At 40.1% G+C, this 22403-nt stretch overlaps 2 protein-coding genes across 2 annotated transcripts in view; both read right to left on the minus strand.

The window, feature by feature from the left end:
* Positions 1 to 21934, minus strand: part of lpxn (leupaxin) — a 665334-nt gene extending 643400 nt beyond the window's left edge. The window contains exons 1-4 of the mRNA XM_046049089.1: positions 21810 to 21934; positions 20700 to 20785; positions 20425 to 20495; positions 19902 to 19998 (exon numbers count right to left, since the gene is read on the minus strand). Coding sequence (XP_045905045.1) covers positions 19902 to 19998; positions 20425 to 20495; positions 20700 to 20785; positions 21810 to 21906 — 351 coding nt within the window. The 5' untranslated portion in view covers positions 21907 to 21934. The remainder of the gene's footprint in view (positions 1 to 19901; positions 19999 to 20424; positions 20496 to 20699; positions 20786 to 21809) is intronic.
* The window catches only part of sema6bb (sema domain, transmembrane domain (TM), and cytoplasmic domain, (semaphorin) 6Bb), a 275790-nt gene that overhangs the window by 14814 nt on the left and 238573 nt on the right, over positions 1 to 22403 (minus strand). The window contains exon 16 of the mRNA XM_046049049.1: positions 13652 to 13710. Coding sequence (XP_045905005.1) covers positions 13652 to 13710 — 59 coding nt within the window. The remainder of the gene's footprint in view (positions 1 to 13651; positions 13711 to 22403) is intronic.

The following is a 22403-nucleotide window of genomic DNA, read 5'->3' on the forward strand; positions in this document are numbered from 1 at the left end:
GGAGAATTTTTTAGGCACCGTCCTTGGGTGCTGAACCCACACAACCACAATGTTTTCCCCACACACAGGCATGGCACTGCCCACTCCAAAAATTGTGTCTACTTAATCAGATGCAGACAGTGTAACATACAGTATGTGGGGGAGACGGGGAACACCCTTTTGACCAGATTCACACAACATAGATACAACATTGGGAGGAAGAAAGACGCACACATCCCACTGGTCAAACATTTTATTGAGCATGGCTGGTCCCAGCTCACTGCACTGATCCTGCAGTGTAACCCCAGATGGTCCACAGCTCAGAGACGGCGGGAGGAGAGGCTCTGGATTCACCGTCTGGGCACTTTGATTCCAGGAGGCCTCAATGAGAAGTGAGGGCTAGGAGCCAGCTGGCAGTGGATGGCCTGTGCATTCAATGTCGCCGCCTTCGGCGTCGACATTTCAATTTTTTCTTCCCTAACCTTAACCCCTAAACGTAACCTATTGGCCTCAGGTGAAGATACCAACGATGGTCGTTCAGTCTTGGCCTCAGGTGAAGATACCAACGATGGTCGTTCAGTCTCGGCCACAGGTAGTCCTAACGACTGTAACGACTGTCGTCACAGCAACAAGGAACACTAACGAACCAGCGGTATCGATGACCCGGGCCAACGACCCCACTGAGGTTAAATAGCTGAGTTTCCCTGCCAGTCAGTCAGAACTGAAGAAGTCCTTTGGATGAGGGACGAAACGTCATCCAGTATCTTCAACCAAGTCCAGTTGCCCTTGACTTTAACCTTCGTTGGATAGCTGAAAATGTAAACCAATAACGGCTCCATTATTTGTGTTTTGGGGATTTGTTTTTCCAAATAACTGAAAGTCTCTTTAATAATTAACTCTAATGTTTTGATTTGAATTTGCTGTTTGGTGAAAAACTTTACAATGGAAAGTTTTTTATAAATGCAGATTATACTAAAAATTACAAAAATGATTCAGACTGTTTGAAATGAAAAAAGCAGAGAAACAAATCAGCTTTTAATGAAAAAAAATGACGAATTTAAACAAACTGAATATAAATGAGAGAGAGAGAGAGAGAGAGAGAGAGAGAGAGAGAGAGAGAGAGAGAGAGAGAGAGAGAGAGAGAGAGAGAGAGAGAGAGAGAGAGAGAGGAGAAAGAAGAGACGGGACAGAGGCTGCAAGAAGTGAGAAAAAGAAAGAAAGAGCAGGGAGGAGGTGCTAGAGGGAAGAGAAACATAAATTAAGTTAAAGAATGAGATTGAGTGTGACTTAGTGAAACAGAGAGAGGGAGTGTGGAAAAAAAGTGCAGTAGTGTTATTGATGTGTTGCAGAAAGGAGGAAAAGTGTTGTTTGATACAGGGAGTTGGGGAACTCACCATGGTCGATTTCTGTCTGAATGATAGACACAAAAACAATCCCCAGTGGTGTGAGAGGAGAGTAGTTACAGTACTCTGGATGTCACACTGCAGGACTCTCTGTTGAGGCATTACCAGCACCTCCAGGTCCTGCCCGCACTTTATTGGACAAGTATTACTCAGCACTGACCACAGACCAGCCCAAGGTCTTTGTTTGTGTGTGTGTGTGTGTGTGTGTTTGTGTACAGGTTCAGCCAAATTCTTCAAATGCCAGTGTCTGTGGATTTTGAGAAGAGCCGATGGTATGCATGTTTGTGTGTAGGTCCCATCACAATGTTTAGCGTAAAATCATGCACCCACACACACACACATGCACACACAAGTCTTTTGTCAAGATGTACTATTTGCAATCAAGCAGCCCAACAGTTTTATTTGTGACCTACAATTGCAGGTTATCAAGGTTGTCGCCTTGATTAATCCAAAAAAAGGGCTGCAGTAATATCAGACTTTAAAGCCCCTGAAAACTTTGTTGAAAAACTTTTGCATTTCTCCATAATATTAAATATTCATTATTAATCAAAATGTGAAAAATAAAGTTAAACTTCACCAAAAAAAAACATATTTTAAATTTTGAGCTATATTTTTTAATGAATCAATTTATTACAGTAATTCTCCAGACACATTTAAAAGTATGTAAAAATAATCTGTTGTTGAAAACATGGTTTTCCCACAGTCCAGGGTGTACCCCCTCTCTTGCCCGATGCCAGCTGGGATAGGCTCCAGCCCCCCCGCAACCCTGTACACATGATAAGCTGTTGATGATGGATAGTTTTACCACATAAAATGAAAAGAAGGGGCTGGAAGCACATCTACTCTTTCTCCATCACTAAGAAATTCTGGACCTATGAATGCCCCGCCCACCACCACAGATGGCTAGCTTTAGAGGAAAGATTCAGCCACAGCGCAAGTGTTTTAGCTTCAGTCAGAAGAAACACAGATGAGGTGTCTGTTGTGCACCAAAAATGGAGACTAATAGATGCATCAGAATGGCGTGGTTAGCATCTTTAATAAATTATATTTACGTTGTTTGCCTGTTAGCTTGTAACTGGCAGTGGCCACCACAGCGTTAGTGGGAGTGAAACCTGTTGTGATGTTGCAGTGAGCTCATGTTGTCACATTGCCATTACGTAATAGATAGTGGAAGGAAGCTCCAGGGTCCGTTTACGTCAAAAAACTGCACACTTTCACATGTTTTACTGTCAAAACTTTCACTATGCTAGTGGTTTGCTGGTGTAGTAACAACTTGTTCACAGATACAAGTACAGACATAAGTCAGTAAAGTCAGCTGGCTATCTGACATTTTAGGGAATAAATAAGTAGTGAGGGGATCTTTAAACATTTCACAATCATCAGGACGGTGGATGTGTGGTTTAATCAGATGTGATTGACAGTGGGCCTAGAGAAACTGTATAAGCAAACAACGCAACAACATTCATCACATTTTGATTCAAATGTTGCTGAATCCTCATTGGCGCATGAAAATAAATTACTTGATATCACGTTTCTCCGACTGAGCATAGAAAAAACACAAAACCAGAAATCTCTCATTTAAAAATAACCCACAACATTTTCAACTTTAGCAGAACATTTTGTGTTCATGCTGAACCCCATCTCTCAGAGGAAGAAGCTTACTGAGAAAATGGATTTTCAGAGCCTTTAAATGCTGCATTTGTAATTGAAATACAGTACTATCTAACTGGCATGATATATGTAATATTTTCTGAAATCTATTTAGGTTTTGTTCTCACTAACCAATCACACTTACTGTAACCTTGAATAACTTGAACAAATGATGATATACTGCAGATCAGGATTGATATCTTTTTAAATGCAGGACTCTTTCTGCATTTATTTTATTTATTAAAAAACTTTATCGTTTTTTAAATTACTCCGCGGGACTCTTTTGCATAATGAGCAGCTCATTCGCATTTTCATTGAATATCCTTATTTTTTCTCTTCAATTTTTATTACCTAAAGCATTTACTGAGCTGTAAAGCTCACTAGAGAACCTCATCTATTGTTAACTGCAGTGATCAGTGGCCTCTTGCAGCATGAAACAGCAAGTTTGGGATGTGTAGGGACATAAAATCAGAGTGAATATTGGTTTAAAATGATGGACTTTGTTTTAGTATTGTGCATTTTTTGAGTAACTGTAAGCTGTATGTGTACAACCCTCACCACCCAAAATCTCACTTCAACCAGCTGCTGAATGATTGCAACCTTGTACACACACAAAAACGCATCTATCAGCGAGGACCTGTGGGTCGCTGAGGGGTCATCAGGCCCCCCACCATGTTTTTCAAGGCTCTCTCTGAGGCATTGTTGGGAAGGAGTTGTGAGGGGTGAGGAGGGAGGACTCAGAGGAGGAAGTCAGATGAAAGAGCTGAAGCCCTTCAGGAGTCCTCGCACCTCGCCAAGCTTTCTAGAGGCTGAGGCTGCTATTCTTATCTTCTTAAAACTAGCTAAAAAAAGTCCCCATCTCTACACTGAAAATGGCACAAACGCCAAGCAGTATTCCACTTCCCTTTTTGCGCTGCTATGCCCAAGTACACACACACACACGCGTCAGTTGTTATAAGGCGTGCTGGTCCTCATATTTCATCAGCCAAGCCTCAGTATTCACAGAGGGGATCAGCTCTCTTCTTCAAGCCTCTCAGAAGCTCCTCGGGGTGTGAGAGATGTGTGAGTTAGAGCACAGTCTGGCATCAGGGGATGCACAGCTACACACCACACTTCCTCTATCTCTACTTGTCTATTCTCCGTCTCCTTCCCTCTTTGCCCTTGGTGTCTGACTTGCGGGAGTGACAGCAGAGGGAGTTAGGAGAGGAAAAAGGACGACTGTGGCGTCAAGGTTACAGAGCCCTCTCTCCATCTGAAAGAGGAGACCGCATCAAACAAAAAAAATTAGACTACTGTGGCCCCCCTTTCTTTCGCGTTTCCTGTCTGTCTCACTGTTGGGGTTCAAGCTGCAGGGCAACACATTTATCATCAGCAGACTTAAGACCCGGTACTTTAACTAGCTGCCATGTAAATACAAAGAACTGTGTTGGCTTTATGTGTTCCCCCTTCCTAAGCCTCAACCCAGGCCCCTTACCAAACCACAGAAATTAGAATGGAATCAGATGAGACCACAGCCATAAATTTGGCAACAAATTTTCTTTCCTGCACAAAGCTCCTCACAACATTACAACCACAGAGAGTCCTGGCTCTGCAGCGATTGTCTCTAACATGACGCCACAGCAAGGAATCTCCAATCTGCCTTCGTCTCATTGATGTTTCAGTGGACCTCAATTACTGAGTGATTGCATCCCGCTGTTCCACCAGTCAAAACACTGCCTTTCTTTGGGAAATATTTTCACAGCGCCATAATTGCTTCCATCTGTAGCTACACTGCGGCAACACTAGCTGTGTCATTACGGCTGAGTGAGTTCACAGTAAAATGGGTGGCGAATGTGTATGTGCAAGTGTGAACGCTCGCGTGTGTCGGTGAGGCTTTGGATGCGTGCACTTGTTGGAAATCCTACTCTGCTTTTATCAACTGGGAGGAAACAGAGGCTTGAGGAAATGTGTTGAGTTGGAAAATGTGATGAAGCAGGACGTGTCTCTTGTAGCAACAGCACCACACACACACAAACACTATGCACACCGCCTCTTACTCCTATTTGATGGCTGGTTTAACAGCGTTGACTTTAGCTGATGAGCTGTCTGTGCAAACACAATTTGACTCGTTCTCCCAAAAGGCTTGCAAACAGCAAAATAAAATGAGGAAGTGTTTAGCCCGTTGCCGCTGGGAGATTCAGGCGCTTGGCATTTCTGAGGCTGTTGCAGGGTCACAACATGATTTGAAGGATCTCTTTCCATTCGAATTAAGAGACCCTCATGGCAAATTAAAAGAGGGAAGTTGGAGGTCTGACAGACCATTTAGCCCACGTTTATGCTGTAACTGATCTACCTGTCAGCAAGGGTCACGACCTGGAAAAAACTGAAGCCAGCCAATCGACACATGGTGATAACCTGCCGTAAGTGGATCTGACATCCTAAACCATTTGTCGACGCCTGAACCAAATCTGACTCATTAGCCTGTTTACAGAAATGGTTTATATTACCTGTCACAGGCATGTTCACACATGCTCACCTCACACCCTCACGGACAGGCCCAAAAACACACAAAAACCCTAGCAGTTCAAAGTTAGCTAGGTGATTTCCGTCAGCAGAGTGTGTACCGCTCAAACATCATTAAAACTAAATCCAGCATAAATCCAGCTGCATTTTGTCACGCTGGCTGAGTTGTCCACTGTGAACAGCCTACTAAATTAGAGGGCACACAACTGCTCACACACAGGCATAAATGGCTCTATTTTCCTGTAAGCAGAACTGATAGTTCAAACTCTGGGCACAAGTGGGTGTGATCAAATCATCTTTTGCAATTTTAAAAACCAGAGGCCAGAAACCCCAGTCAAAAACTGAAAAAGAGGCTAAGGCAGAAACTAAGGGGAATAAAATATCAGCAGGTGGACTAATGGCCAATCATGTCAGGATTGACAGTTTCCTAATGGGCCATGAAATGTCTTCAAGAGGCGCAGAATCCCAAATCAGATGTATGCTCCAGACCAAATATGTTTATTCAGCACTCTTAATGTGGTTCCAAAGGCAGATTATATCTCTTTTCAAAACACAAGGCTGGCTTTTTTATCAACCATTCCCATTCAAGACAATAAAATGAAAAATGACATTATCCGGCCACAGCCTGTTATTGCTCAGAACCATACCATCGGCTGTAGAACACCATTGCGGTCCAAAAACTTTTAGAAAAATAAAATTTTTTCGAGCAATATACTTGTTGACATACAGTTTTCCTTCATTACAATCAACACAGTTTGACAGGCTGAGGGAGAAACTATTTTTCTAGTTGAAAATGTAGCTTGGAAATTTGAGTAAAGTATAAAATGTTGTTGTTTATAAGTAAACAGCTTTTATGCTCCTAATAATCTTACTGAACAGTATAAAAATGAACTCTGTGTAATAGTTGTTGTCTGAGAAGTCTGTGTATGTATTGTTTAGGTCCCAGTGCTAGGTGAAAACATTGAATAATTGATGAATGTAGTATAAATACGGGCATTATATCACATCGCTCAAACTACAGACTGCAAATAGAATAAACATCAATTATTCCAGCTGCTGTATGACAGCTAGAGGTGTTTAATCAAGTGAAGAGTTCATCCTAAAAGCACTGAGAAACTGCATTGAGAAAGGTCTTTTGACGTGTATTTGAAAAGGTATGTCAAGGTCAAAGAGGTGAAATTCAAAATGCATGAAAGTTTTTTCCTGTGATTTTGGAGAGAGCTATGTATGTGCCTATGATACTTGAAAAGTACTTAAAGAATGTAGCTTGAAAATTACTCTTTGTGCTTTGCAGTAAAATGTGGTCTCAGCAGGTGGAAATGAACGGTTTCATGCCAGTAGAGCTGCGTCACTTCACTCCCCTCGGTTTGTTTAGACCCACAAAATTACCGAACAATAATGAAGTTAGCTCGCTTGGCGAATGAGAGAAAGTCGAGCCCATAGCTAATAGACCTGCATTAGATGCAAACACACACACAAACACACACACAATTTAACCCAGTTATGTCTCTGACCTCATCTCTTTCATCAAAGCGTCCCTCCCACAACACATCGTCTCAATTAGACGCTGTGCTTCCAAAGTCTGCTTTGATCAGAGGGGGTTTAGAGGAACGGCATGTCGGCACATACTAATATTTGGTGTGTGTCTGTGTGTGTGTGTTTGCTGTATGGTATTTGTTTTCTAATGAATGTAGAGACAGACATGCATAACCACATGGCAATACCCTTAGCTACACTTGACTTCCCCATATAGTTTCCCATAATAAAACTGATATCCCACTGTAGTCTTCTGACATTGCAGAATTCCCAACAGTGTGAGGAACATTGTGCTCATTTCATCAACTTTCAAAATGGCAAAATTTATAAAAAACTGAATGATACAAAATAAAGATACTTGTGTGAAGTAAGGAGAAGGGCAGCAGCTCTGTGATATACTAAAGAGAAGATTAAGAGGATATGAGGCAGGGGGTGTGCATCACCTCGACAGAGTTACAGCCTGGCCACAAGCCCCCTGAGCAGGCCAGTGACAGTGGCGTGACACAGGAGACTGGCCCTGCATAGCAGCACCCATGAAAACAGCCGCCCATCTCCCTTCCATGCACTCAATTCTCCCTATTCTCAAAGCTTTTATCCAGCCTCACCCTCATCTTTTCTCTGTTTCCTATGTGATTACCCCCACCACCCCACCCTTTATTTTTTCCTCTGACCTCACTCTTTCTGTCCTCTCCATCACTCCACTTGTTTTTTATGATTTACCCTTATGACTCCACACTTCTGATCCCCTGAACCATTTCACCCTTTCTATCCTCAAAGTTTGCCTTCTTCCTATGATCTCTCAATCTCTTTCTGCTCTGCTCTCTACTCTTGGATCTGATTTACCCAGCCTCCCCTCCCCTCCCCGTTCTCGCTCTTCTCAGCCCAATTCCTTTCCCCTAGCAGAATCACCCTTGATATCTATTCGACTGCCATCAGCCCGAGGAGAGATGAAAATCGATTCTCCCTCCAGCAACTGCTTCTCTCTGGCTAAGGAGAAAGGGGAGGCAGTTAGCTGGGCTCTAAGTAAGGCCGTCCATCCATCTCCCTTTGAGGTCTGATGACAAAGCTGAAATCAGTGTAGCACTGACTGGGACTGGAGAGAGATGAAGCATGAGGGAGAAGGAGAGGCACCGGAGCAGCAGAGGTGCAAAGACTATGGCACAAATGACTTGTTCTTTTTCAGACAAGCTGCAAAGTCAGAGCTAGCATCAATTCCCCATTGAAAGTTAACATTACATTAGCATAACCTTAATCTTAAAGGGATAGTAAGTGACTGGAATCCAAAACACTTTTTGTTAAATTCAGCTAATATTTCCTCATGGTTTTCTACCTCTCTGTTTTCTGTGTGCTCTGTTTTCCTATACAGCCTTGACTCTGTAAATAGACAACAAATAAAGTGGTGTGAACCTTGCCAAACAACACTGTTCCAGCCAATCAGCAACAGTTGAGGGGGCAGCGTGGAAGAGAGAGTTCTGTACACCGGCACATTCGAACGTGCTGGACTCCAGGCACCGTGAAGAAGGAGAGATGGCCTTGAAAAAGCCAAAGAGGAAAAGGCCTGAAGAGTATAAACAGAGAAAAAAGTTGCACAACCGGGCAGAGGCGACGGCAGAATGACTTACTCTCCCCTTTAAAGAGCTTCTGACTTACACTACAGTACCTCTAGCAGAATCTAGCCATGCAGATAATTTTGGTTTTATTTTTCCAGGTTTTCAGATATATGTCTCTGAGATTTGTGCCACCATCAACACAACTGGACTGACTGATTTCTTTGTTTCTAGCTCTCATACATCTCTCAAATATTAAGTATTCTCAAATGGAAAAATGCCCACAAAATGAAAAAACAGGCAGAAAACTCATCTATTTATTAAATATCTAAAAGGTGACAAACTGTGGAAAACATTTCAGTTGTAGGACCATTGTAAACTTGACAGAAACAAGGACCCCATTTCTTTGGAAGATGTTGCACTGGAACTACTTTATATTCAAGAAATAGTCCCTCAAAACTAGGCAAATTAAACTCGTGGATACTAGAAGTAGTGAGAAAATTTGTTTTTTTTTTGTAGAGGTGAAATTTAGGTCAGTGATTCTCAATATTTTTGGTTTGAGATCCCATACAATGCAGAGAAAAATATCTATTTGCAAGCCTTCATCACATATTGCATCCATTTGAGCTGTCAGTAGTTCTACTAAAGATGAATTCTCCGTGTAAACATTCAGATAGTTTATTAAATACTTGTTAGCTACCAGAAGAGGTAAAACTATGTTGTAGTTTATGAGAGAAGAGCAAAGATTTATATTCATTTATGTAAAAGAGCAACATTTTTCTTTTTTCGTGTCACATTAATTATTCTGTGACCCACGGAGTTACCCCGACGCCCATGTTGAGAACCACTGATTTAAGTGAACCTTTAACCTTTCCTCTTGTCTGTTTTTTTAATAATGATTGACTGTTGAAGATGTGTGTGTGTGAATTTTGATTGTGCCTGGAGGCCAGAGAGGGAGAATTTGGTTTGACATGCAGCTGCAGAAAGAGACTCCCCTTTGAGGAAAGAAATAAGCAAAGGGAGAGCGAATATGAGATAGCTGAATTTCCCCAAAGGGAGATGGATAGGCCAGACCATATCTCACCTCCCATCTGCTGGGTCAAGATACAGAGGTGGAATGTGTCCAATATAGAGATATGAAATATTCAGTATCCAAAAGCCTTCAGTCTATTCCACCAATCCAAGTCCCTGAAGAGTTTGTGTCGGTGTGTTTGTAAATTCACAGATGTATGTATCCTGTGTACGAGGAGAATACAGCACGTGAAGAGAAGCACAGAGAAAGATGCTGACAGACACATATAGCGAAGTATTAACGTTGTCAGTGACAGTTTGTCATAACAAGCTCATTGAAGCTGCGCCTCTCTGTCTTCTTCTGACTGAATACTGCATTTGCACATGGCTGAAAGAATCTGTGTCTCATAGGAAGACAAAGAAAGATGGACTCAGTGTTAACTAGCAACAGGAAACACTGAGGAAAGCATCCATATCAGAGACAATGAAAGTGTCAAATGAAGAAATAGATATGATGAAAAGATAGGCCACGGCACAGAGTTCATCACAGTATCTGAGACAAAGTGCTGTCTAAGTGTTAGCGGCAGCCGTCAGATAGATGTTGCCTCACATTCCTGCCACGCCAACCCAGCAGCTCTCGTTCATCCAGAGACAACAGAGCTCACTTCTGTCAACAGAGTTCAGCTCGGCCATATTTCATGACGGGATCAGACTCCGGAGCAAACATCTCAGAGCTCAGATATTCCTCAAAGGCAGGGCCAGGGAGCCGAACACTACATCTCTATCTGACACCGGTCCAAGAGGAGCAGCCTACCAGAACAATACACACCTGTGTGTACAAATCTGTGCATTTGCGGCCAGTTTAAAGGAGCACTCCACCATTTTAACATGTCTATTCATATTAAGTAAATTGACTAATCATGGCAAAAACTACACAGCTTGTAAAACAGTTGTGTGTCTAGGATACAGTGTTTTGGGGATGGCCCATACTTGTTAGAGAAGACTGATTGTGTATCGCTAAGGTAGAATGTGTTTCGCAAGGTTAAATATGACAAGCCAAAAAGGCATCTTATTGTGAAAGTAATTATAAATATTTTAATGAAAAATATGACTATTTGTGCTCAAATCAGAGCTACTGCCTCTGACATAGAAATGGGCCGGTATGCTGCTTTGGGAAAAGAAAATAGAATTTGTCCAGTGTTTGATCAAGGGGGAGTACAAACTGGGGATCAATTTGTTTGTCTTTTCATGTCCTTTGTATTGGAATTGTTTGATCCTCTCTTTGGTGACATAAAAGACAGAAGTGAACAGACGACTCACAATAACCTCAAACAGTTGCTTAAATATAAGACATTCAAATTGGCAAGCTATTTTGGGAATTTATGGGAGTTCAAGAATAAAAATTTTATATAAGTAAGGATTAATATTTGGGGGTTAATTTGTGACAAACACAGCTGGAATCTGTTTTCTGTGGCACTATAAACATTGATGTTTTGTAAAGGTATCATACAATGATCCCATGAGGGACTGGCCTTGTGCAAGGGCAGCCTTCGTGAGTACCAGGAGTACCAAATCAGTTAAACCACATGTATTAAAATAGTGATAAAAAATTGCAGTTGAAATTCAAATAGCACATGTGCCTTGACCGACTGGCCCATAGTGTGTGGTTACTGGCCCAGACGGGGATGGGGCAGGACTGCTTTAATATGATTGGCTACATCAATCAATCACGCTCCACATCGGAACATAATGAAACTGTTGAAATGCGGACCTAACCCCTAGACCGGTTATTTGTGCTTTTAAAATCATGGATTTTTATGTGTTCCTTTTGTGCTGCTGTCACTTCTCCCATTATATCAGTCGCTGATGGGGTACCTAACAATTACACAGGTATCAGTGAAACATTAATATAATGGCTTACTGCTTTTTGTTTGATTAGCTTAGAGATTAACCACAAGTCAGACATTTTTCTAGATTAATGAAACAAAACTATTAAAATGATAAATGGCCCTGCAATTCTCAATCTAATGTCTAGTTAAATTTATTCTGTTGCTGCAACAACTGCTGCCTACCTTGCATAATGGTAAAGTCGGCCCCTGACTACTACTACTAGGACTAGTATACTGATAAAGGTGTATTAACTTCCTAATAATATTTACTAATATCAAATACTACCATTTTAATATTTCACTGATACTGTTATGTTTTAATGGTATACTATCCCAATCATAATTGCTCATCAAGGCTGAAGATAATCCTGCTGTTGACAGAAGTTAGTGCCCCTTGTGGATCTTTTCCAAAAAGCAGAGTCATTCTTCCATTTAATTTATTTATTGTAGTCAAAGGCTCAGCTGAGATGATAGATGTTTCTCGTTCTAAAAATGTATTCTAGTTGCTCATTTCGTGATGTACAGTACTTGCATAAAAATCTCAAGAATGCAGGATTAAAGCTCTGTAAAAACCCAGAGCCGCAGTAGATTAGGGAGAAGCCATCGGGAATGAAGTGCCACCACTCTCAGTTTCATATTCCGCCTGACACAAGGTTGCAGGTAGCAAGGCATAAAAGCGCAGGAGATGAGAGAGAGAAAGAGAGAGTATGTTAGGTGATTAGGTACTCTCATTAGCTTTAGGCTAAAAGTCAGGACATCGCTGGCTCTTCTGAATGCTCACAAGTCCCCTACCTTTATAGAAATGTAACATTAATTTGCGGGAGCACTCCTTTAGGGATGGCAGACATCTTACAATCCATTCAGAAAAAAGATGGTCTACAGTGTGCAGTGAGTAGCAAAGTATTCTGCACCTTCAGTATCAGTTTCATCTCTTCCTCTGACCCTGAGACCTGAGAAGAGGATCCAATACTAGAGCTTGTAAAACTCTCCATTAGCATTGAGCAAGAGTAATTATGTTCATCTCTCACCCGCTGGTGTAGTACAGAAGTAGAGCAATGATCATAGAAGTTGCACTTTTAATTACAAGCTTCCTGCACAACAGTGTGCATTTGCTGAGGTGGAGTTCCCTTGTGGAAAAGATATTCCTCCAATTTTTAATCTAGTTAAAGATACATGCACAACATGATCTGTTTTAAATATAATAAACCCTTTGGAAGATCATAGATTTCTGTAGGGAGCAGGAGTAAATGCTTGAATAAGTTCCCCCACATGTTCTATAAGCAGCCACACATGGGTTCAATGAAGACAAATAACCAGAGAGCATGAGCCACCAGTTTCAGGGGCCATCCCATGTGGGTTGGCGGTCAGAGGACCTGAAGTGAGAGAGCAGCATCAAACAGAGCGCCCATCTGAAACAGGATTAGGAGTTGTACGCGGGTTCTGATTATGCAATATTTATCTGTTCTTTTCTCAGGGAGCATGGCACATGAACTCGGGGAACTTTCACAAGCACAGGATTAATTTGCACGCATTGGAATTAGCGCTCAGATCAAAGAGGGGGGGTGTCATGGGAGTATCCAAAACCTCTGTGTATCTATAATAGAGATTTCATTTTGCTGTGTACCACTTCTATTTTCATAATGATATAAAGAGAGAGAGTTAAAAAAAAAGGAAACATCAAGGGGGATTCAAGCTAGAGTTGAATATAATTACACACATGTATATGCAACAAAACCTGCCAGACCACAGCAGAGATAGCATAAAAGTAAGGACAGAGTAAACAGCGAGAAGAACCGAGTTAGCTAAAACATACTTGGAGATTTTCTTGCCTGCTTATAGACAAATTGAGACTAGCAGGCCATCTTTGTGTTGGAGCTCGGTGGTTACTCTTGGGAGAAGTGAGACACCACAGAGCACTGAGGTGGATTGGGACTTGTCTTGTTTATTTGTGGATTTCCACTGTATAAACTGAAACTACCAGGCTCTTCCTCTCTTTTACTGTACTCTCGTTTATCCTGAAGATACACATGTTATATAAGGATCTGGGTAAAGACAAGAGAGCTATTAGCTATAACACTTGTGGGCAAACACACACAGACAAACACACACACAGATTGTGAATCACTCCTCTTACCGTCACAGTCACCCAAGTGGGCCACGTTTCCCTGTTCAACATCTTGCTCGAACGGCAGTCTGCAGAGGAGAAGAGACACGGTCATTAATCAGAAGACACAGAGGCACAGCGACTCGGCCACTGACACACAGCACAGATCCACTCTGATAGAGGAGAACTATCTCAAAGTTACAGCAGAGGACAAGCTACACGGGAGCGCATATCTCTACAAGCTCCTTTTAACACTTAGATTGTAGAAATCTGTGTTTTATTTTGAGAAAGTGAGAAACAAAATCATTAAAACAACAAAAGAACTCAAGAGGCAACTACTGAGCTGCCTATTATCCTGCAATAATCACCATTATAATTTAGAGATAACCACTTATATCCGCAGGGTCATTAATTAAGATAATTAATGCACTGAATTGCAAATATTTCTAGGTCAGCATATTTAAATAAACTGTAAATATAAACTCTGTGTCTCCAAGTATAAAGGAGTTAAGGAGTAGTTTCAAGAAAATCTGTTTTATATTATGGAGCCTAAGGTAGAGAGGTTCTTAATAAAAATATCAAAAGATCATCATCAGTTTTATGAAAAACCTAATATACCTTAATGAAAAAAGTATGAAAAGTAACTCATCATGAAAGCAAATGTTCAGCAAAACCTCAAACTTTACTCATATTCTATCATTCTAGAAAAACTACAAAATATCTTATTTCTACAACTCTATCCCCGTGCTTTAAAACTCATTTCCGATTCGGGGCGACTGGGGAAAACTGGAAAACTCAAAGGACAATAACATATGATGAGGCGAGGAAGCAGAGAGGAAATGAGAACAGCACGCAGACCAGGTGCTCACAAAGAAAAACACAACTGCTTTTAGTCATGGCTCATATCAGGGAAAACAGCACCAAGTTGCAAATGACAGGCTATGAGTGAGTGTGAGTTTGTGTGTGCGTGAGTGTATGTTTGTATAAGGTTATAGCCCTCAGTGAGTACAGAGTAAATTTACAATGAATGACATGTGAGTGGAAATACCTGTATTGATTTATAAGTGATTAAGCAATAACACAACTATATGAATGATGCAAAAAAGGCACATTATTAGGGACACATTCTAAAATGTATTAAATATTAGAGTCATATTTTGATAAGGCACTTAATAATGGATATATTACAGTCAGTATATCAATCTATAATATATAATACATGTGGAAAAACTGTAGACACACACACAGATGAGTCAATATAGTACATAGTGTCTAACTAACACAGTCATAATTGTGTGCCTTAACAGCTATTCAAACTGGCAAAGATGACTTTCTACCCTAACATCTAAATTCACACCAAACAGTGTATTAAAGGAATAGTTTGACATTTTCATATTTCACATTTTTTTGCTGGTAAATATGTAGCTAGAGACAGGAGATGGCTAGCTTAGCTTAGCATAAAGACTGGAGAGGTCCAGGAAAAACAAAATCCATCTACCAGCACCTCTAAAAGGTTACTAACTCACACGTTATAATTTGTTTGTCTTATGCAAAATATGAACTATTCCTTCAATAAACTTTTAATCTTTTGACCTTAATGCATGATCTATAAGCTTCTTTTATCAAGGCAAACATGTTTAGAATTAACTAGATTTAACTGCCTGAGACTTGACTTACACTTGTGACCAGCGGCGGCCTTATCTATGTTTCACCCGTTTCGATCACCACGTTTAAAATTAACTAGGTCTACTTATTTCACTCATCAACATGTAGATTCATGGCAACCCCCTCAGCACCCCTAAAACCAGGAACAAAAACCATAATTAAAGAGAGAGAGAGTGAGAGAGATCATGCAGTTATGAACAGAAGTTTGGACGTGATATATAAAAAATATTTTTTGGAACACACTTTAGAAATGTAATGTTTTAATATAATAAAGTTGGCTATGGTCAACTTATAATGAAGTTATAGTTATACTTAAGTGTTTATATAGTATATTGTTTTCTATATGTTACTATAGTAATACTATACATTTACCATTTACTATAACATCATCATAGTAGTACTGTAGGAACTACAGAAACACACAACTACAAACTTACTACAAGACACTATATATTTGGTATAGTATACTATAGAAATTCTATAGTTCATTTTCATAAGGGTGGGGTTGGTTGGCACACTTTTCACTCTTTGCAGTATTTCTCTGGCATCATTTAGTTTGTGGATTATTTATCTGTTTTGCTGTCAATTACGCTGAAAGTGCAAATAATGTATTTAAGTTGAAGTCCGAATATTTACCATTATTATTGTAAGCCAACTTAATTTCACACTTTTGTATCGTTTGCCCCGCATTAACTCTTGAAACGGGCCCCCAGATGAGTAAGGCCACCACTGCTTGTGACCAAACACTTCAGACTTGGTGTAGTGAGGATCAGTGAGCACTTGGCAGCAGAGATGCTAAGCAAATTGGTGCATACCTATGTACTAATCTGAGGAACAAAGCTTATTTAAAGTTACAAGTCTTCAGGCTACCAAGCATATTTAGAATGCCAACATCTGGCCAAAAGAAAATCTTTTCATTTTGTGGTTGATATGGATGGCAATGACAAATCAACAATGTGCTGACTTTCATTTATGTTACTTTGCTTGATCTTTTGTGTTAGTGAGTCGATCCAAACCACTGACAACACTTTGAAAGTTCTACACGGTCCCACAAATTGTGCTGTAAGACTGAATCACTATTTGGCCTACAAACAACCTTTGAAGAACCAGAGCACAAACTAATCGAGAATGCTGAAGCTCACTGGGACAAGTTACTGAGAATTCAGTGTTCTGCAATTAGCTAAAGGCTCAGGCAGCAGCACGGCCAACATTCGTGCCTCTAATGCTTAGAAATCTCGGTGACAAATGAGTCCAAGTGCACTGTGAACCTATAGCAGTTGACATCTTAATAAAGAAGAATGGTTTGTGTTCAGTTGGCTACCTCTCACTGACTATGGGTTATTTACTTTGTATACATTAGCTTTGCCTGTGTGCGTCCATGTTTTTTGTGTGTGTGGTGGGTGGGGGTTGACAGTGTTTTTCCCCCAGCACATTGTCACAGGTTCATTGTGCTCTATATTAAAAAAAAACTTCATAATAAAAGAGAAACTGATAAAGGCCATACGTTTATTCATGTTGAGTGCTGTGTTTACAAGCATCTTGTGCTTGTACTTCTGTGAGGTAGAATGTAAAGAATAAGAAAGTGAAGTTGAAACAGTTGGCCAAAAGTAACAGACAAATAGTGAAAATTATTAGCTTAAAGTAAACGATTAAGTGTTTAAATAGTTATCTAAAATCAATATTATATTATATTATATTATATATTATATATATTATTATAATATTCTCACTGGAAGAAGCTAAAGAAGGTGAGATTTATTTTGTATGACCTTCAGCAGTGGGAACAGAAACACTCACAGGCATAAAATAAAACCGAACATAAAACCCCTTTTCTCACAGTAAACAAACACAACAACTGCTTCCATAATAAAATACAAAACTTATTTTCCTCAGAAACTGACGAAACTACAATCTAATCTTATATAACGCCAAATACTGAGCTCTCCTCTGGCGTCAGTTTGCAAAGAGGTTGCATTAGTCCACAAAGAGGAAATCCACAGTAACTCAATGCAAAATCGATTGCCAAGTTGACCGCCCTTGGTAAATCAAATCAGAACCAACACAGAGACCTTTAATAGTATAAGCAGGCAGCCTGAGGTGGTCTTTAAGGCCTATGTTGTCTGTTCCGCTGGCACTACACCTGTGTTTTGAAGCTCTAACTCAATAAGCAGCCTGACTAAAGAGAGATTCAATCTCACTGGAGGGTTGCCACAACGAGGTGAGCTGTCAAGACAGACTGCAGCGTTTCAGTAGCAGTAGGAGAAAGAGGTCCCACAAACACACACGTTCAACATTCACACACACACACACACCCAGACATCCAGTCAGATACACACATTCAAACATATCCAGACAAGACACGGTCTGAGTGCATGTGCTTGTGCATAACAGAGTCAGATAAACACAACACAAAACTCAGTCACACATCTACATGGTGTTATATGGTCACCACCGGATAACACGGAAAGTGAAAGAATAGTTTTGTTTAACAGCTACATCTTGAATCAATACATGTACACAGAGCAGACTTGTGTGACAGGCTACTTTGAGGGCACAGATGTTCCTCAGGGGCTCAAATACTCGCAGACACAACCAAGGACGCCCAGGCCAGATAAATAATACATGGGACAACTCTATGGGTGGCCTGCTAGGTGTGCTGTCAGAAATATAACCTTGGGAGGAATGATAAAAATACAAATAAATCAAATCAAAACAAAACAAAACAAAAACTGTTGAGAAAGAGAGAGAACAGAGAAAGGTGGTAAAACAGCATGCAGACCTTCAGATGGATGTGTGGTGATGCAGGGCAGGTACAGTATACTATGTGTTGTGATGATGTACAATATACAGGTGAAACTCGAAAAATTAGCATATCGTGCAAAAGTTCATTTATTTCAGTAATTCAACTGAAAAGGTGAAACTAATATATTATATAGACTCATTACATGCAAAGAGATATTTCAAGCCTTTATTTGAAATAATTTCGATGATTATTGCGTACAGCTTATGAAAACCCCAAATTCAAAATCTCAGAAAATTAGAATATTACATGAAATCAATAAAAAAAAGGATTTTAAATACAGAAATGTCAGCCCTCTGAAAAGTATAATCATGCATATGTACTCGTAGTACTTGGTTTGGGCCCCTTTTGCATGAATTTCTGCCTCAATGCGGCGTGGCATGGATGCTATCAGCCTGTGGCACTGCTGAGGTGTTATGGAAGACCAGGATGCTTCAATAGCGGCCTCCAGCTCTTCTGCATTGTTCGGTCTCATGTCTTTCATCTTTCTCTTGGCAATGCCCCATAGATTCTCTATGGGGTCAGGTCAGGCGAGTTTGCTGGCCAATCAAGCACAGTAATCCCATGGTCATTGAACCAGGTTTAGGTACTTTTGGCAGTGTGGGCAGGTGCCAAGTCCTGCTGGAAAATGAAGTCAGCATCTCCATAAAGCTCGTCTGCTGAAGGAAGCATAAAGTGCTCTAAAATGTCCTGGTAGACGGCTGCGCTGACTCTGGACTTAATAAAGCACAGTGGACCAACACCAGCAGATGACATGGCTCCCCAAACCAACACAGACTGTGGAAACTTCACACTGGTCTTCAAGCATCTTGGATTTTGTGCCTCTCCATTCTTCCTCCAGACTCTGGGACCTTGGTTTCCAAATGAGATGCAAAATTTGCTCTCATCAGAAAAGAGGACTTTGGACCACTGAGAAACAGATCAGTTCTTTTTCCCAGGTAAGACGCTTCTGACGTTGTTTGTTGTTCAGGAGCGGCTTGACAAGAGGAATACGACATTTGAAGCCCATGTCCAGGACCCGTCTGTGTGTGGTGGCTCTTGATGCAGTAACTCCAGCCTCAGTCCACTCTTTGTAAAGTTCCCCCACACATTTGAATGGCTTTTACCTGACAATCCTCTCCAGGCTACGGTCATCCCTGCTGTTTGTGCACATTTTTTCTCCCACACTTTTCCCTTCCAATTAACTTTCTATTAATGTGCCTTGATACAGCACTTTGAGAACATCCAACTTCTTTAGCAATTACCTTTTGAGGCTTTCCCTCCTTGTGGAGGGTGTCAATGATGGTTTTCTGTCAGGTCAGCAGTCTTCCCCATGATTGTGAATTCCACTGAACCAGACTGAGAGACTAATTAAAGGCTCAGGAACCCTTTGCAGGTGTTTTGGATTAATTAGCTGATTAGAGTGTGACACTTTGAGCCTACAATACTGAACCTTTTCACAATATTCTAATTTTCTGAGATTTTGATATGCAATAATCATCAAAATTATATCAAATAAAGGCTTGAAATATCTCACTTTGCATGTAATGAGTCTATATAATATATTAGTTTCACCCTTTAAGTTGAATTACTCAAATAAATGAACTTTTGCATGATATGCTGATTTTTTGAGTTTCACCTGTATTTCTACTACTTGAGGCTGTGGAGTGTTGACATCAGTACAATGCTGCCCTCTGTTGTTAAACCTGGTTACTTTCGCTCATGTTTGGAAAGTTTACTGCACATCCACTGTTCTCACTTACCAAAAAAAAAACTATAGTGTATGTATGTGCTGTGAACAATTCTTTAGCATGATGTAAAAGACACTGTACTGACCCCTTCTGCCAGACCCATCAGATCCTGCAAGATGGAGTCCAGCTCCCTAGTGGGCGAGCTGGGGTTCGAGGAAGCTGCCACAGGAGCTGGCAGATCACTAAAACCCAAAGAGGAGCAAATTAGAAATTTAGAAAGCATGACATCTCAACTTTTCAAATAAACCTCCAAAAACACTAACTACCCCACGATTACTGTACAAATTCACATTGGGGGAAAACTGCAGGGTAATGTAACGTGGAATTAGGAACTACATGAGGACTACTTCTGATCTGATGTTACTTGCAATATTTCTGGGGTGAACACTGTCAAAAATTCCTAAGTCAGTAAAATTGTTGTGTACATTCAGATGCTTTAAAAGCAGCAGACTTTATGATAATAAATATTATCTTTATCATACTATATCATATCATCAAAAAATATAAACTTAATAACACAGTGTGCGGTGAATTTCAAGCAATTTCCTGTTTCCTCAACATGATAATGTGAATCAGGGGTCAACAGGATCCTCAAGCTTGTGCTTCACCTGTAGACATTTGAGCAGACTGTGCCTTTTTCTTTTTTGGTTTCAAGTCCAGCATAAACCACACCCGGCACCTGCGGACACGTAACCAAAATATACTGGTCAGATTACAAATAAATCTGATCATATGATTTGTGGAAAAACATTTTGTTAAGTTTCTAGGTACAGATGTTAACTTAATAAATTTCAGGTTTGACTGCAACTGAAGTAGGTGATAATTAAGAAAGTCATGGTACAGTCAGTGTAAGTTTGCAATATGTGTATGGCTTTGTCTTCACCCCTCCAACTGCTGGATCGTTGCTCCTGTTCTCATCAACACTTTCTGAACCAGCTGAATTCAGGGCCAGCTCTTCCAACAGCAAATCTGTGGCAGGAGACACAAAATAAATCTTCTACCCACACATATGAACATGCATACATATGCAGGCATGCATGCATAGACAGTATTCACGCAATACGAGCACTAAAACACATTGAGTGTATTTTCTGGGCGTTTACTGTTAAACCAGAGGATGTGTTGGTACTAGAGAAATATTGTGAAGTGAGATACAGTGCATCTCAATTTACAGATCAAGGTGCTGGCTGACCAGTTTGAGGTTGCATCAGTCAGCTTCCTCAGGAAGTGATGGCTGACATGTTGCAGAAGTGAAACTCATAATAATGTTGCAAGACTCTGGTGACAAATATTACACAGAATTCAACTCGCTTCTCCACACAATGAATTCTTGGACTTAGCATCTAAGAAAATGGGAAGATATTTGTATGAACAAAGTCTTTTTGGGGAAGTAGACAACATAGCTGTGACCATGTTCAACTTTTAGCACTGTTTGACAATTGATCAGTCTTTCTCACCATCCTCATTTATTTTTTAGAGTTTTTAGAAGAGTGAAATTAAATCAAATTCTTATATTTTTGCAAGACATTGTATGTTTTGATGATGAGTGAAACCCAATCTTTTATTTGATTCTATGTATTTATTTGACTCTGTTGAGATTGTAACATCTCTTTTTGACTTCATAAAATAGCAACGTAGTTTACAAACAACAAACAGCACACTTGAAATTACAGTGCAAAACAAAAGACACAGTAACAACATAATGTTTTAAATAGGAGTTATTCAAATAATTACACCATGAACTGCTGTTAAAAGTATATTATATTGTCTATGGCATACTGTAATTCACAGAATAGGCCTCCATACTGTAAAGCCCTGTCATCTTTTCCTGTGGTAAACTCTTCCTTTCACTTCTATATTCTACTTCAACTGTAAATCATGGCACCTTGCACTGAATGTTTTAGAATTACAACAATCACTCCATATCTAACAATCTGTCCACTGATAAATCTGAGGACAATCAGCAACGTATAACATGACAGTTATTACTTACCGAGCTCTTCCATGCCGTCTCCTGCTCTCACTACTTGATTGTGAGTGTGTGTTTCTTGCAGCCGGTTAGTTACTAAGGTAACAGCCCAATTTCTCATCTGGTCAAAACCGTCATTTCCTCTGACAAAGGTTTGTTTTCATTTGTTACTGAATCAAGACCTATCCATGTTTAGTATGAGATGTTGCCGTTTCCTAGCAAAGAGGAAACCATAAACAGTTTCTGAACAGTGTAAGGTAAGATAACAACTGTGCCCGGTTGCTAAAAAACCTATGTTGCGTTTTTCTGCTGTAGATGAAGGTTGAGTTAACTGTAACTCCTTTATATAATGTTGAGTAGTTTCATCTACACCAATGCATCATATTATATAATATCTTTGCAGTGTCCTGTGAGAACCATGTTATGTAACATCTTATGGGGGGGGGTTAAATAGTTAATTTAGTTTAAGAAATAGGACAATTTTCTCATCCGATAAAGCAACCTTTTATGTGGCAATTCAATGTGCTTTACGAAAGCCAAAGACATTAAACACAATAAAGTGGAAAAGTAGAATAAAAATAAAATAAATAATAATATTATATATATATATATAATGTA

This window comes from Micropterus dolomieu, linkage group LG05 (genome assembly GCF_021292245.1).
Source record: "Micropterus dolomieu isolate WLL.071019.BEF.003 ecotype Adirondacks linkage group LG05, ASM2129224v1, whole genome shotgun sequence".
Lineage (NCBI taxonomy): Eukaryota > Metazoa > Chordata > Actinopteri > Centrarchiformes > Centrarchidae > Micropterus > Micropterus dolomieu.